Source organism: Macaca nemestrina, chromosome 1 (genome assembly GCF_043159975.1).
Source record: "Macaca nemestrina isolate mMacNem1 chromosome 1, mMacNem.hap1, whole genome shotgun sequence".
Taxonomy (NCBI): Eukaryota; Metazoa; Chordata; class Mammalia; order Primates; family Cercopithecidae; genus Macaca; species Macaca nemestrina.
Window position 1 is genome coordinate 40,773,035 of NC_092125.1, and position 17,393 is coordinate 40,790,427.

Below are 17,393 nucleotides of genomic sequence, written 5' to 3' on the forward strand. Positions count from 1 at the left end.
GGGCGAGGTGGTGGGCGCCTGTAGTCCCAGCTACTCGGGAGGCTGAGGCAGGAGAATGGCGTAAACCCGGGAGGCGGAGCTTGCAGTGAGCTGAGATCCGGCCACTGCACTCCAGCCTGGGCGACAAAGCGAGACTCCGTCTCAAAAAAAAAAAAAAAAAAAAAAACCACCAATGGCTCACCCTCATCTACAGATCAGAATACAACCTCCTGAGCATATCTGTGCCCTCTCTAATCTGTATAATCACCTGTTTTCTTCTACTTCCCTGAAAACCTCTACTCTGTCAGTTTCTTCTCAGCATTCCCCAGATATCTTCAGCATATCCTGCTCTTACATGTTTCAGTGTTTTTGTATGTAATGTTCCTTTAACTTGCCGTCCTTCCTCTGTCTTCATTACATGGTCAGTCCTAAGGCTTCCTTTAACTCCCAGCACAAATGTGGCCTCTCTCTGAAAGATGTCCTCAAATAATTAACCACTCCCATTTCATATTTGTGGCAGAGATTCTTGCTCCTCATTGAATAGAATCTCTTGATGCTACACATTTCCCAGCTCCTTTCCAGTGAGGTAAGGCCATGTGACTTCTTCTGGTCAAAGGGATGTGAGTGGAAGTGAGATGCGCCACTGCTGGTCCAAAACACCTAAGAGTTGGTGCATGACCCCCCAACTCTCTCTTCTCTTGGCAACTGTAAAGGTCTTATGACGAGATGGTAAAACCACAAGATGGAAATGGCCTAAACAGACCACATGCTTGGAGCTGCTCTGGGAAGTCCTCTGATCCTGCATTAGATTTCATGTAAGCAAGAAATAAACTTTTGTTGGTTAAGTCATTGAGCTTTGGGGTTTCACTACCACAGTGTAAACTCCCCTAACCAGCCTAACTCAACATCCTACATATCTCTATTTAGCCTTTTATTTTACAAAACTATAATAATGGATATTATTCTGTACTATTAACCCTCAAAGTCAGGCACTATACCTTATTTAGCATCTAACACAGTATTATAAACAAAATTGAACTTGAAAACTGGACTTTGCATCTTCAAACTTAATTTCCAAACCTGTTCTCCTACCAGTGTTTCTTATCTCAGTAAATGGCATCATCACTTACCCAGTCAGTCATTCAATCCAGAATATAGAAGTATCTTTCTTGTGTCTTTTCAAGCTTCTAAAGCCAGAAAATACCTTGGAGGTTCTTATTCTACCTCCCAAGTGTATCTTAAGTTTGCCATGTTTCTCCATTCTCTTATTCATCACTTTCTACCTCTTACTGAAGTGGTAGCCACCAGCTTTCTTTATATATACACACACACATATACACACACACATATATACACACACACACATAGAGGCATATATATGTATACACATGCACATATATAAGCTTTCATTTTATATATACATATGTAACATTATTAGGTAAACATGTGTATATTAACTTCAATAGTTTTTGGAGTATAAGTGGTTTTTGGTGACACAGATGAATTGTATAGGGGTGAAGTCTGAGATTTTAGTGCACCCGTCACTCAAGTAGTGTACATTAAACCCAATATGTAGTTTTTTTTTAATCCCTCTTTCCACTCCCACCCACTCCCCTTCTGAGTCTTCAAAGTCCATTATACCACTCTGTATGCCTTTGGGTACCCATAGCTTAGCTCCTATTTATAAGTGAGAACATGCAGTATTTGGTTTTCCACTCCTAAGTTACTTCACTTCGAATAATGGCCTCCAGCTCCATCCAATTCATTGCAAAAGATGTAATTGTGTTCCTTTTTATGGCTGAGTAGTATTCCATGGTGTGTATATACCACATTTTATTTATCCACTAATTGGTTGATGGGCAATTAGGTTGGTTCCATATCTTTGCAATTGTGAATTGTGCTGTGATAAACATACGTGTGCAGGTGTCTTTTCGATGTGACTTCTTTTCCTTTGGGTAGATACCCAGGATTGGAATTGCTGGATTGAATGGTAGATCTACTTTTAGTTCTTTAAGAAATCTCCATACTGTTTTCCATGGAGGTTGTACTAATTTACATTCCCACTAGCAGTGTATAAGCATTCCCTTTTCATCACACCCATGTCAACATTTATTGCTTTTTAACTTTTTTTTTTTTTTTTTTTTTGAGATGGAATGCCACTCTGTAGCCCAGGCTGAAGTGCAATGGTGTGATCTCAGTGCACTGCAACCAAGAGATTCTCCTGCCTCAGCCTCCTGAGTAGCTGAGATTACAGGCGCATGCCACCACATCCAGCTAATTTTTGTATTCTTAGTAGAGACGGGGTTTCACCATGTTGGCCAGGCTGGTCTCAAACTCCTGACCTCAGGTGATCCACCCGCCTTGGCCTCCCAAAGTTCTGGGATTACAGGTGTGAGCCACCATGCCTGGCCAGTTTTTAAATTTTTTAATAATGATCATTCTGGCTGGGGTAAGGTGGTATCTCATTGTGGTTTTAATTTGCATTTCTCTGATGATTAGCAGTGTTAATCACTTTTTCATATGTTTGTTGACATTTATACATCTTTTGAGAAGTGTCTATTCATGTCATTTGCCCAATTTTTGATGGGATTATTTTTTTATTGTTGATTTGTTTGAGTTCCTTGTAGATTCTGGATATTAGTCCTTTGTTAGTTGCACAGTTTGCAAATGTTTTCTCATTCTGCAGGTTGTCTGTTTAATCTGACGATTGTTTCTTTTGCTGACCAGCTGTCTAAATAGCTCTCTTCTATTATTTCTTTGTGATTCAGTTTTCTTTTGCAATAAGAGAAATGTTTTTTAAAATTTACAAATATAATCATATTACTTCCATGCTTAAATAATTCCCAGTTGTTTAGTATTTAGTATTCCTTTCAATAATTTTCAGTAGTGGCTGTATTTCTTATGTCATACACCATCTTATTATAATTGTTTATTTAAATGTTTGTCCTTCTCATTAAATTTCAAGTGTGTTCAGGGCATAGCATAGCCCTGTCTTGCCTATTCACTGCTATTTTTCCAGCTTCTGATACAAAACAGGAAAATAAGTATTTGTTGAATGAATGAACGAATACTGGGAAAATAGTATATAGTCAATAGGAATTTATTGAATAGATAAGCAACCACATATCTTCAAGCAGGTATGAATTTTTCCATACATTCTGAAATATTTTATCAGCATATATTTTTACTTGCAACACTCTTTTCTTTCTTTTATGCTATCCCACAATCCTTGCAACCTTTAAAATTCTAATTCATGGCTAATTTATTCACTCATTCACTGGGGGTGGAAGCTCTTTGCATATTAATTCATACCCACTTTATACATTTGAGTTATATAATATGACTTAAGCTTTTGTTATTTTGTAAATGTGCTTGAATAATTTTTACACTTATATACTCTATCTTCTAGACTAAATTATAGATTCCCCTTCAATTGAAACCATGATCCCTATTTGTTTTGAAACTCTTGCCTCTCCTCATACCTGTAACCTCCAGGTACTTAGCATGGCGTTCTGCATTTAGAGACCGCTTAATTTATTGAAGGATTGGCAAGGGTTAGGGTGTAAGAGTGAAAACTGGATGGGTGAAACGTCAACAGACAGATACTGGAATGGATCCTGGCTTTGCCTTGAGGGAGAAATGAACTTTGGGGAGGCTTCTAAGACTTGAGTCAGAGGTACAAGATCCTTGGTGTTAATTGTCTTAATTTTGTTGGGCTCTATCCCAAGATTCATTTTTTTTTTTTTTTTTTTGCCCAGGCTGAAGTGCAGTGGCATAATCTCGGCTCACTGCAACCTCCGTCTCCCAGGTTCAAGCGATTATCCTGCCTCAGCCTCCTGAGAAGCTGGGATTACAGCCGCACGCTGCCATGCCCAACTAATTTTTGTATTTTTTAGTAGAGATGGGGTTTCACTATGTTGATAAGGCTGGTCTCGAACTCCTGGTCTCGTGATCCGCCTGCCTCGGCCTCTCAAAGTGCTGAGATTACAGGTGTGAGCCACCGCGCCGGTCTTTTTTTTTTTTTTAATTGAGATAGAGTCTCGCTTTGTTGCCCAGTCTGGAGTGCAGTGGCATGATCTTGGCTCACTGTAACCTCTGCCTCCCGGGTTCAAATACCATCACATTAGGAGTTGGGGCTTTGATGTATGAATTTTGGAGGGGACAGAAACACTCAGTCTGTAACAATAATTTAAAGTTCTTTTTTTTTTTCTTGAAGCACTTCTGGCTGTTGGTTATTGCCATGGTGCCAATTTCCAGGGAGTTACTTTTATCTATTTATTTGTTTTTTGAGACAGAATCTCACTCTGTCACCCAGGCTGGAGTGCAGTGGCACAATCTCGGCTCACTGCAACCTCTGCCTCCCCGGTCCAAGCGATTCTCCTACCTCAGCCTCCTGAGTGAGTAGCTGCGATTACAGGCATGAACCACCACGCCCAGCTAACGTTTGTATTTTTGGTAGAGAAGGGGTTTCACCATGTTGACCAGGCTGATCTCAAACTCCTGGCCCCAAGTGATCTCCCTGCCTCAGCCTCCCAAACTGCTGGGATTACAGGCGTGAGCTCCCGGTCAAGGAGTTACTTTTTTTTTTTGAAACGGAGTCTTGCTCTGTCGCCCAGGCTGGAGTGCAGTGGCGCCATCTCGGCTCACTGCAAGCTCCGCCTCCCGGGTTCACGCCATTCACGGAGTTACTTTTAAAAATATTGTGCTGATTTTCATGTCCCCAAATTTAGCAATTGCTTTGATCTTGCTCAATATTCATGGGCTGTTTATTTTGTGAAACACTAAGAAGAATTCTTTGAGGGTGATCATTTTATTTTTCTGCTTAAAGTTTCAAAACCTGTGAAATATTTTTTGTTTACTTGCCTTATGTAGTGATTATATTGAATTCCTGCATTATAGGCTGGATTATTTTCTTTGCTAAAGCTGCAATGATGTCAAAGAATTCTTTTCTATTCAGATTGTCCTTTTCCACAACTCATTCCAGAATAAGCGATCAATGCTTCCATTAGCACAAATGTTCAGATGCTATTAAAAATAAGACAAGGGTGCTTTATGTCTGAAAAATTCTGTGGATGCTTATGCCTGAAAAATTCTGTGGATGCTCGTATAAACTGGACATCCAAAAAGTCATCCAGCTCTTTGAATGAAAATGTCATTCTTGTATTCAGTGAGTTCTCTGATGTCAAATTACTTCCTGGAATGACCTTTCCATAAAATCAGTTTGAATCAGTAGTAATCCTTGCTTTGGAAAAGCATATCCTATGTGGATAACAAATGGATATAGTGAACATACACCAAAGACAAGAGATGAAAGGTTAGTAGGAAATTATCATTACTGCAGTTAAAAAAAAAAAAAAAAGATCGGATAAAGGATTTAAAGTCCTATACCTGGCACACTAACATTTAAAAAAATCTTTAAAAACTAAAAAAGAAATTTTTTGAGACAGGGTCTCACTCTGTTGCCCAGGTTGGAGTGCAGTGGCATAATTTTGGCTCACTGCAACCTCTGCCTCCCAAGCAATCCTCCCACCTCAGTCTTCTGAGTAGCTGAGACTACAGGCATGCGCCACTATGCCCAACTTTTTTTTTTTTTTTTGTATTTTTAGTAGAGACTGGGTCTTGCCATGTTGCCCAGGCTGGTCTCGAACTCCTCGACTCATGTGATCCACCCAATTCGGCCTCCCAAAATGCTAGGATTACAGGCGCGAGCCACTTTCCATTACAATTGAAGGACTGTATAATTTGCTGAACAGTTTTTAAAATGTGATGTATGGGGAGAGGATTCTTTGGCTTTGCTGCCTGTAAGCTTACTTGAGTATGGCCATCCTGTCTCTGGACTTGGATAAAAATGGACCCTTTTTCCCTTCCTGTGGAACTAACATTGAATAAACCTTGTCTCTCCAGCATATTTATGAAGTCCTCGAGTGGTTTAACATTAAAGTTTAAGTTTTAACTTTAATAATTCAGATTGCAGCCATGGAAGAAATAATCTGTGTGCATAAATTAAATTGAATTTTTATTTCCCTGAGCTGATCTTATCTACAACAGTGATTCCTTTTTGCAGCAGAATACAAACTGAGAATACATGTATTTTTGTGTAATGGTTATTTATCAACATTATTGTTTGTAGATTATTTCTATTATGCCTATAAATTATGTTTTTACATTTTAAAAATTCAAAACAACTTTATGAAGATATTATTTATTAGCAAAACATCCATTCAAAGATAAATGTTTTGTTATTTCGGACATAAATATCAAACCTAGGTGAATGTTAATTTGTGACTGATAGTATGACAACATACACATAAGCCAATGTTTGACCCTTGCTATGTCTTTGATAAGTCAATATAATTTGAGAGGCAGTATTATGTAATGGTGAAGACAGAGACTGTAACCAGACTGCCCGTGTCTGAATCTCAGCTCCGCCACCTATTAGCAGTATAATCCTGAGTAAGTTACTGAATCTTCTTCACCTATAAAAAACCTAGGTGTTTTCTCACCTATAAAATGGAATGATAGTAAAACTATATATCTCATAGGATTATTGCAATGATTAAATAAGTTAACATATACTGAGCACTTAAAATGTCATTGCTACAAACTCCAAATAAGTATTTGTTATTGTTGTACATCAGGGGTAAGCACATTGACTCTAATGTCAGACATCCCCAGTTTGAATCCAGTCTTTACCAGCAGCCGAATGACCTTGGAGAAGCTACTTAAAATCTTCATCTGAAAATCGGGAAAATAACAAATACAAGGACTAACTAAAATAATAGAGGCAAAAGGCATAGAAGAGTGCCCAACATATAGTAAGTGGTGAGTGAATATTAGCTATGGGTATTATTTTCACATTAGAGAGACTAAATTATATATATGTCTCCTAAATATCAAACACAGTGTGAAATGATAAGTATGCTATCAAATGAAAAATGTTATTTCCTGTTTCACTAGCTTGGAGAATAACTTAAGGTCACATATTTTTAGTAGTAATATGACTCCAAATATCTATCCTGCTTATTATAAGAATGTCTTCCTTTCTTAGGTCCCCATATCATGGTAAGTTGGGGAACCCAGGGGTTGTTACTCAATTTCAAGGCATTGATTCTGATTATTCTTTTTTGCTGCTGAAAGACCATTGCTACTTCTGTAGTAGCTCCTCAGAGTAGTGCGTCAGATAGGTTCTGGTGCCAGCCCTCCTTTTCCAATTTGTTCAAACCACTGAGTCTTTCTTCTCATCTCTTTAAAGCACAGCTAGGACAGACTCCATGATTGATGCAAGGAAGAAAGTCAAGTTCCCAGTTACTTACTTTTAAATAACAATACATAGTAATAACAGACCGTACACTAAGAAAGACAACTAGAAAATCTCCTAATGTTTGGAACTAGAAAATCTCCTAATGTTTGGAAATTAAGCAACACATATAAGTAACCTATGGGTTAAAATAGAAATTGCAACCAAAATTAGAAAATGTTTTGAACTGAATAATAACAAATAATAAGCCACATCAAAAGTCATGAGATGTGGCCGGATGCGGTGGCTCATGCCTGTAATCCCAGCACCTTGGGAGGCTGAGGTGGGCAGATCACTTTGAGGCCAAGAGTTTGAGACCAGCCTGGCCAACATGGTGAGACCTTGTCTCTACTAAAAATACAAAAAATTAGCCGCGCATGGTGGCACGCACCTATAATCCCAGCTACTCAGGAGGCTGAGGCATGAGAATCGCTTGAACCTGGGAGGTGGAGGTTGCAGTGAGCTGAGATCGTGCCACTGCACTCTACCCTGGAGGACAGAGGGAGATTCTGTCTCAAAAAAAAAAAAAAAAAAAAAAAAAAGTAATGAGATGCAGCTAAAGTGCTGTTTAGAGGGAAATCTATATTCTTTAGCATGTGTTAGGAAAAAATGGCTGAAATTCATTATCTAGGATTTCATCTCAAGAGGTTAGAATATGACATCCATTGTTTAGTTCCCACTTATAAGTGAGTACGTGTGGTATTTGATTTTCTGTTTCTGCATTAATTCACTAGGATAATGGCCTCTAGCTGCATCCACGTTGCTGCAGAGGACATGATTTTGTTCTTTTTTTTATGGTTGTATAGTATTTCATAGTGCATACACACCATATTTTCTTTATCCAATCCACTGTTAATGGATACTTAGGTTGATTTCATGCCTTTACTATCATAATTAGTGCTGTGATAAACATACTAGTGCAGAAGTCTTTTTGATACAACTATTTATTTTCCTTCGGGTAGATACCCAATAGTGGGATTGCTGGGTTGCATGGTAGTTTTATTTTTAATTCTTTGAGAAATCTCCATAATATGTTCTATGGAGATTTAACTAATTTACATTCCCACCAACACTTTTGCTTATGTTTGAATTTTTTCATAATAAAAATTTCAAAAGGAGAAACACTATTGAAGAGGGAAAAGGCAAACCACAAAGAAGACATTTGCAACACATAGCACAAGGAAAGGAGACTATATCCAAAATAGGTAAAGAATCCCTACAAATCAGTAAGAAAGAGAAAGATAACTCAATAGAGTAATTAGCAAAAACATAAAGTGGCACAAAAGAAGATACCCAAATGGTTAATAAATATATGAAAAGGAGGCCAGTTGAATTAGTAATCAAGGAATTAGAAATTAAACCCACCAATTATAAAGTACGATCCAATAATACACATAATTTATATTTTGTGCAAATACGTATATAAATGGGAGTTAGAGTACCTCAAGTTCAGTGCCAATATCAAAATAATATTAGCCGAGAATAGCTACAATTTAAAACACTCGAAAATACCAAGTTTGGTTGAGGATGTGGTGAAACAGCAACTCTTGTATGCAGCTGATTGGAGCGAATATTGGTACAACCAATTTGGAAAACAGTTTGGTATTGCCTACCAAATTTGAATATATGCCTACCCCTATGACCCAACAATTCCACTCCTATGTATATACCCACCAAAAGTGTGTGTGTGTAAAAAAATGTGTCTGCAAAAAACAAGTAAGATGATAAAAACATAGTAACATCCTTCGGAATAGTTTCAAACTGGAAACTACTGAAATGTCCAACAACAGTTAAATGAATAAATAAATTGTAGTGTATTTATACAATAGAATAGCATACAACAAGGAAAAATAAGGAATTTTTGCACATACATCAATTGACACGTCAAAACCTAATATTGACCAAAACAAGCCATTCCCACACAACATACAATGTGATTTCATTTAAATAGCATTCAAAAGCAAGCAAAACTAATCTGCAGTGACATAAGCAAGAACTGAAGTTACATTTGAGGAGAAGTGGGGGATACTGACTGGCCAGGGACAGGACAGGGCTTTGGGGTTAGGGTAATATTTCATTTTTAGACTTGGGTAGTGATCACAGGAGCATACACTTTGTGATTCTCTCATCCAACTTTCAAACTATACCCTTGGATTTTATGTACTTTTCTATATCTACGCTGAATTTCAATAAAAGATGTCTATTACAACAAAAGAAAGATATGAACTAGGAGAGAGAGTTCTGATAAATGAAAAAGCCATTTTAGTGCATAGAATGATGGGGGAAATGTTTTAAAATCTTGCTTTAATTTGGTCATTACAATAAACACAATTTGGGTGGGAAGAAAAAGTAATTAACATTTGTTCAAATACAGATATAAACTAGAGATGGAGGCCGTTAAGTTCTGTGCCTGGACCATAATAATTTCAGCTGGAAATTTTTTTAAAAGCTGGTGTTACAACATTCCACCACAGCCCAAAAAAGAATATTACTCAAAGAGCTGTGAACTTCTAATTTTGCACAATATAACTTCCAGGCACACCCTCCAAAAAAATCTGTTGCAATATATACCAACATAATGGAATGAGGTGATAAACTATTTAATATAAGACAATTAAATTCTGGGGGAAACTACCAATAATAATAGCTTTGGTTTTAAAAAAATTACCTGGTCGGGCGCGGTGGCTTACTCCTGTAGTCCCAACACTTTGGGAAGCTGAGTGGGGGTGGATCACGAGGTCAGGAATTCAAGACCAGCCTGGCCAAGAAGGTGAAACCCCGACTACTAAAAACTACAAAAATTAGCCGGGTGTGGTGGCAGGTGTCTGTAATCCCAGCTACTCGGGAGGCTGAGGCAGGTGAATTGCTTGAACCTGGGCAGCAGAGGTTGCAGTGAGCCAAGATCACGCCACTGCACTGCAGCCTGGGAGACAGAGTGAGACTACATCTCAAAAAAAAAAAAAAAAAAAAAAATTACCCTTTCTTTCTAAGAGTAATCAGTTAACCCTGTCAGGGTCAACAACTTATTAAGGAAATTCTGAGTTCCCATGATAAAACCATGTTATCTACACATAAAAGAGTATCTCTGTTCTTTATAGTGAGATACAGTTCGCATTTGGTTAGCAGAATAACAAGATTTTTGAGATGTGAAGTTCTCTCTTTTCTTCATGGGAAAATTTTGAGTGGGGTGAGGTTGGTCTTTGCTACTCATTTTTGGAAATACTTCCTTTTTTATTGTACTTGTATATTGTTATAAATAAAATTCTGGTTTAAATATTATGAATTAGGGATGTGTCCTTTTGTCTCTCTTTCAAAACTAGTATCACGAGATAAACATAGTTTGCATTGGACGCATGGGTAAAAACAGGGGAACCCTTATACGCTGCTGGTGAGAGTGTAAATAAGTACAGTCACTATGAAGAACAGTATTGAGGTTCTTCAAAGAACTACAAATAGAACTGTCGTATAATCCGGCAATCCCACTACTGGATATATATTCAAAGAAAGGAAATCAGTACACCGAAGATATATCTGTTCCCTAAGTTTACTGCAACATTACTCACAACAGCTAAGATATGGAATCTACCCACCTGTCCATCAACAGATGACTGAATAAAGAAAATGTGGTATACACACACAGTCACACACAATGGAATACTATTCAACCATTAAAAAGAGTGAAATTCTGTCATTCATAGCAACATGGATGAGCCTGGAGGACATTATGTTAAGTGAAATAAGCCAGGAATAGAAAGACAAATGCCACATGTTCTCACTCATATGTTGAAGCTAAAAAAGTTAATCTTGTAGAAGTAGAGAGCAGAATAGTGGTTACTAGAGACTGGGAAAAGTAGTTGGGATGGGGGATAGATGCAGATTGGTTAAATTATATAAAATTACAGCTAGTTAGGAGAAATAAATTCCAGTTTTCCATATAGCACTATAGGCTGACTATAGTTAAAAATAATTTGTTATATATTTTTAAATAGCTAGAGGAGAGGATATTGAATGTTCTTAACACAAAGAAATGATGACTGGGCATGATGGCTCACAACTGTAATTCCAGCCCTTCGGGAGGCCAAGGTGGGAGGATCGCTTGAACCCAGAAGTTCAAGATTAGCCTGGGCAGCAAGGTGAGACCACATCTTCACTAAAATTAAAAAAAAATTAGTCGGGCATGGTGGCCCATGCCTGTGGTACCAGCTACTCGGGAGGCTGAGGTGGGATGACCACTTGAGCCCTGGAGTTGGAGGCTGCAGTGAGCTGTGTTTGCACCATTGCACTCCAGGGTGGGTGACTTAAAAAAAAAAAAAAGATAAATGTTTGAGGTGACATATATGCAAGTCACCCTCATTTGATGAATATACACTGTATGTATCAAAACATCATTAGGTACTCCATAAATATGTGTGATTATTATTAGAAAAGTAAATTTTTTTTCAAAACAAAGGAGTTTGGGCAATTCTGTAAAAAAAAAAAAAAAAAAAAGAAGAAGAATAATTGGGTGCATGGGCCTGAGTGGGGAGGAAGGGTTTTACCTCATACAAGAGGAATCCTGTCTTTACCTGAGCTCGCCACAAAAGATACCTTATCTTGTTTTGCTTGGATTTGTACCAAGGACCTAGGCAGGATCTATAAACGTAACACAAAGCATCATGTGTAGTCATTGTAACTTTGAAGAGGGATATTGTCATTCTCTTCCAGTATCACATTAATTTTTACCTAATTTTAAATTCTTATTTGATAACCTAAAAACTTTGGGAATGTGAGAACGCTCTTCCCTTATCCTCTTTCCTATCATGACCTTTACATAACCGAAAAGGAAACAGCATTGGTCAGGGAGCCAGAAAGAGCAGGTTCCCGGCCTGACTTTCCTCCTACTTGTCTTTGAGCCTTAATTTCTTCAGCTCCACATAGGTGATAACATTCTTCACTTCCGTGTAATTTTGAAAAGTGTAACATAGAATGTAAATATAGGCTAATACTGTCAATCATTATTAATAATTATTATGTTTAGGTTGCATTTCTAAATATAAAAAGATAAAGCATATAGTATAGTGAGGCTTAGGCTTGGGAAGAATACAAGGAAATGAGGTCAGAAAGAATAAGGACTGAAAAAATAAACGCATTGGTAATTATAAAAAGATAAAAAATGACAAAGTTGCAATGGAAAGGTCAGTGCAAACTTTTAAATTATTTTTCTAATTATATCACACATTCTAAATCCTGCTGTAGTAGACATCGGTTGTTTTTCCTGCCTTGTAACCTGCCCTCTTCTGGCAACAGCAAGCTTTCCTTTCGACTGCTTTTCCCACATTCCATGGTTTTCTGGTGGGCTGCCAACCACCACACACATGGTATTCTATTTACCTAGCTTTGGGGGTATGCCAGGTGACCAAAGTCGAGCCAATCAGCATCCTTCCTTGAATTTATAGATTATGAAGGGATAAATCTCTTTTCTCTGGAGTTTCACATTTTTTTTTCTTTAATTGGAGCTCTCTTGCCTGTACAATAAACAATAAACAATTTCATTTCCTCATCCTGCCTTCATTGCTGCATAGACACTGATAATTGGGCACTAAGATTATCTTTTGAGGGACCTGAATAAAACATTTTTCGTCTAAGTACCATGTCTGGTGGATAATGAAACTCCCCACCCCCTCCCTCTCCCCTCTCCCTCCCTCCATTCTCTCTTTTCTTTTCTTTTTCTTTCTTCTTTCTTTTCTTTCTCTCTTTTTTCTTTCCTTCCTTTCTTCCTTTTTTTCTTTCTTTCTTCCTCTCTCTTTCAGATAATCCCCTTCCCTCCCCTCCCCCTCCCTCCTCTCCTCCCCTCCCCCTCCCTCCCCTCCCCTCCCCTCTTCTCTCCCCTCCCCTCCCCTCCTCTCTCCCCTCCCCTCCCCTCCCCTCCCCTCCCCTCCCCTCTTCTCTTCTCTTTCTTGAGACAGAGCCTCACCCAGGCTGGAGTGCAGTGGTACAATTTCGCTCATTGTGACTTCCGCCTCCTGGATTCAGGTAATTCTACTGTCTCAGCTTCCCGAGTAGCTGGGATTACAGGCATGCGACACAACGCCGGGATGATTTTTTTTTTTTTTCTTTGAGACAGAGTCTTCCTCTGTCGCTCAGGCTGGAGTGCAGTGGCGTGATCTTGGCTCACTGCAACCTCCGCCCTCCCCAGTTCAAGCGATTGTCCTGCCTCAACTGCCTGAGTAGCTGGGATTACAGGCGCGCGCCACCACACCTAACTAATTTTTGTATTTTTTAGTAGAGTTGGGGTTTCACCACGTTGGCTAGGCTGGTCTGGAACTCCTGACCTCAAGTGATCCACCTGCCTCAGCCTTCCAAAGTGCTGGGATTACAGGCGTGAGCCAACGACCCCGGCCGGCCCGGCTAATTTTTGTAATTTTAGTAGAGTCAGGGTTTCACTATGTTGGCTGGGCTGGTCTTGAACTCAAGCAATCCTCCGCCTTGGCTTCCCAAAGTGCTGGAATTACAGGCGTGAGCCACCGCGCCCGGCTGATAATGAAATTTCTAAGCACTTAAGAACATGCATTCAAAAGGCTCTGGAGTTTTTTGAAAAATAGGGTAACCTGCAGTAAAATAAAATTTTACACACTTTCACTTTTTTTTTCTTTAAATACTAAGTCTATTTAGTAGACTGGCATCTCCAGGTGGCTAAAATAATTCGTTGATATCATCAAACATCTAATTAGTGTTCAAATTTCTCAAATTGTCTTAAAAATTCTGTTTTAACCATTGATTTGTTTGAATCAAGATCCAAATAACGGAGCAGAATTTTTATCACCAAGCCCACTGGCTGGTTACACTTTACCTCTTTTCAAAACAGATGTTTGTCACTGTAACACATTTCTATAAGCAAGAGAATTGAGGGATTAATTCAAGGTCTCTATATGTGCTTTACAAATATCAGATAGGCTCTGGTAATTAAATTACGGAAAATTCGCATAAGTAATATCTTGATGTTAATCTTGGACATTAGGACTCAAAAGGCAGCAATGACAAAGAAACCCATTTATGTTGATTTCACAGCCTTTGGGGGTCTCCTTGCCTTTATTTTGATTGTTGGAAACAGACCCACTCTTTGGCCACTATATAACAAAGTACTAAAAATGTATAATAACGCAAATTCATTAACATGTTTATTAAAATACAGACACGTTTATTACAAATCTGTAGCTTTATTTACAACTAACATCCTTATTTTTGTTCTATATGCCCACGTTTGTTCTCAAGTACAACGAAGGACTGAGAGAGCACATAATCCCCTCTAGGTGTAAATGAACGTATTTATTTTGCTTCAACTCATGTATGAAAGGATTAAAAAATTATTATAGCCCCCACAACTTAGTTCTCCCAAAGAGAAGGTGCCAAGAATGAGGCACCTTTAGCCATCCATAATCTCCACCCATCTCATCAAATAAACGGAACAGTGATGAACATACTTGCTAAGTAAGCTCAGTCGTGTAATACGTCCCTAGATTCCCCTCCCTTCTTCATCCGACCAGAACATTATCCTTAAGGTTTTCCTAACTAGCAGTCTGCGTCTAACACTGACCCTAACTATCCAGAGTCACCTAACATATGCTTATTTCTTTGTTTCAGATTCCCATTATCCCTATCTTAATGGGACAACTGGGTCCGAAACTATGCATGTGGTTTTTTTTTTGTTCTGTTTTTGCCGTGTACTTATTATCCACACCTTATCATCAAGTTCCTCAAAAGCTAGAACAAAACAAATCCGTGTCATCCACTATGTGCATCCTTCCTCTCTGCTTGGGGACGCCAAGGGTTTCAAGCTGCTGCCTCCTTGCCCTGGTCTCTGCTTGCCGTATCAGCCCTGGGTAAGCGCCCAGGTTCTGCTCAGGGACTAAAACTCATGATCTTCTGGCTCAGTTTCTGTGAACTGAGTCATTCTGGCACTGAGAATATTCCGTGACTCAGCAGGCCCGAAAAGGAGGATGTCAGAATCCACATAATTTCGAGTCTTTTAAAGGCAAGCCGAGGGACACAAACAACACAGCGGAAGAATTTCGCAGTGGGTCGTGCGTACCCAAGGGAAAAATGTCATTCCATTCCCAGCCTTTTCACTTCCTTCCTTGCCCCGGTAAAACGACTGGTTACACTTTAATTCAGCGGCAGGAAATCACTTCACAAAACTCATCTGGCTGCTGCGGGCCCTTCTGATTCTCCAGGGACAGTGTCGGCCCCATGGACGCCCCGGACTTCTGTTCGGGAGGGGCTGGCGCGGGACCCCGGGCAGCAGCGGGCGCTCCCGGGTGGGACCGACACCTGGCTGGGCGGGGACCCTCCTGCCGCAGCCCAAATGGGCGCGAGGCCCCAGGGACGACCCCGAGCGACCTCCTGACCCGGCGTCGCCCCTCTAAGGCGCCCTCCCCCGCCTCCTCCCGCAACCCAGAGTCTCCCAGGCCGCGGAGGCCGAGGACCCCGGCGACTCCCGCGCAGGGAGCCGGGTCTGCGAGGCCGCCCTTCCCTCCCGGCATGCACCATCCTGCCGCCCTCTCCTCCCCTCCCCTCCTCTCCCCTCCCCTCCCCCAACCCCCTCCCCGGCTCCCCGCCCACCCCGCGCGCCCCTCCCCCCGGTCGCGCGCAGCGGGCCCGAGCACGAGACGCCGCCGCCCCCGCCGCCGCCTGGAGTTGCCGGGACGGACGCGCAGTCCATGGGGCGCGCAGGGCCAGGGAGTTGCCCCAGGGACCGCGGGAGTTGCTGAGAGGAGACCGGGTTGGGCTTTCTCCTCTCCCAGACCCCACCCGACCCTGCCGATCCCACCCCCTGCTCCTTCCTCCCCGGGGGCGCGCACTCGGGCACGCGCTCGGAAGTCGGGGGTCGGCGCGGAGTGCAGGCTGCTTCGCGGGGTAGGTTAGGGAAGCGCGGAGGCGGCGCGCGGGGGCCGCGGTCGGCGAGCAGCGCGGTCCTCGCTAGGGGCGCCCGCCCGTCAGTCTCTCCGGCGCGAGTCGCCGCCACCGCCCGCCCGGGAGTCAGGCCCCTGGGCCCCCAGGCTCAAGCAGCGAAGCGGCCTCCGGGGAACGCCGCTAGGCTAGAGGAACGCGCCGGTGCCCTTGCCTTCGCCGTGGCCCAGCGTGCGGGCGGCGGGATGAGGGGGAGCCAGCGGGCCGCGTCGGCCCTGCGGCGCCGGGGGCGGCTCTGGCCCGTGTTGGCCGTGCTGGCGGCCGCCGCGGCGGGCTGTGCCCAGGCAGCCATGGACGAGTGCACGGACGAGGGCGGGCGGCCGCAGCGCTGCATGCCCGAGTTCGTCAACGCCGCCTTCAACGTGACCGTGGTGGCTACCAACACGTGTGGGACTCCGCCCGAGGAGTACTGTGTGCAGACCGGGGTGACCGGGGTCACCAAGTCCTGTCACCTGTGCGACGCCGGGCAGCCCCACCTGCAGCACGGGGCAGCCTTCCTGACCGACTACAACAACCAGGCCGACACCACCTGGTGGCAAAGCCAGACCATGCTGGCCGGGGTGCAGTACCCCAGCTCCATCAACCTCACGCTGCACCTGGGTAAGCGGTGACAGCCCCGTCCCCTGCTACTGCTCGCCAGCAGCCCAGCACCCGGACCGGCTCCGTCCCCGTAGCCGGCCTCACGGACCCAGACAGCCGCGTGTTGGCTCTCTGTTCCCCGGCATGGGCCACACAGAAACTCCTTTCTCCAACTTCTGAAATCTAGCTTTTAACATCCCGTGAGGGCCAGAATGTTCCGCACGAGTCTCTCTGCTTTCCTGTTCTTTCTGACTTAACGGGATTCTGGCTCTCTGATTATTCTGCATTTCGGCTGTTAGGATTGTGGTTCCTCCCCTCCACCTTTTTTTTTTTTTCTGAAGCGTTAATCAGAAACTCCCATCCCCACTTTTCTCTTTGCTAGCAAGGCCGTCACAGCGCATACTTGGATCAGAAACAAGAAGGTCTGCCTTAAACATTTTCGTCTTTAAAATGTTTAGATGTCCCTCCAGGGCTGAGGGTGATTGTTCTGTTAAGGGGGAATTTGAGAGGAGCAAATGCCTTCGCTGCCTATATTGCCTATGTGGAATTAAAACATAAATTCACTTTTGAAGTTATTGTTCTTTATAGCTGC

At 41.9% G+C, this 17,393-nt stretch overlaps 1 protein-coding gene across 1 annotated transcript in view; it reads left to right on the plus strand.

The window, feature by feature from the left end:
• Positions 1-15,982: 15,982 nt before the first annotated feature.
• The window catches only part of LOC105484563 (laminin subunit gamma 1), a 123,253-nt gene continuing 121,842 nt past the window's right edge, over positions 15,983-17,393 (plus strand). Inside the window, exon 1 of the mRNA XM_011746304.3 lies at positions 15,983-16,822. Coding sequence (XP_011744606.2) covers positions 16,408-16,822 — 415 coding nt within the window. The 5' untranslated portion in view covers positions 15,983-16,407. The remainder of the gene's footprint in view (positions 16,823-17,393) is intronic.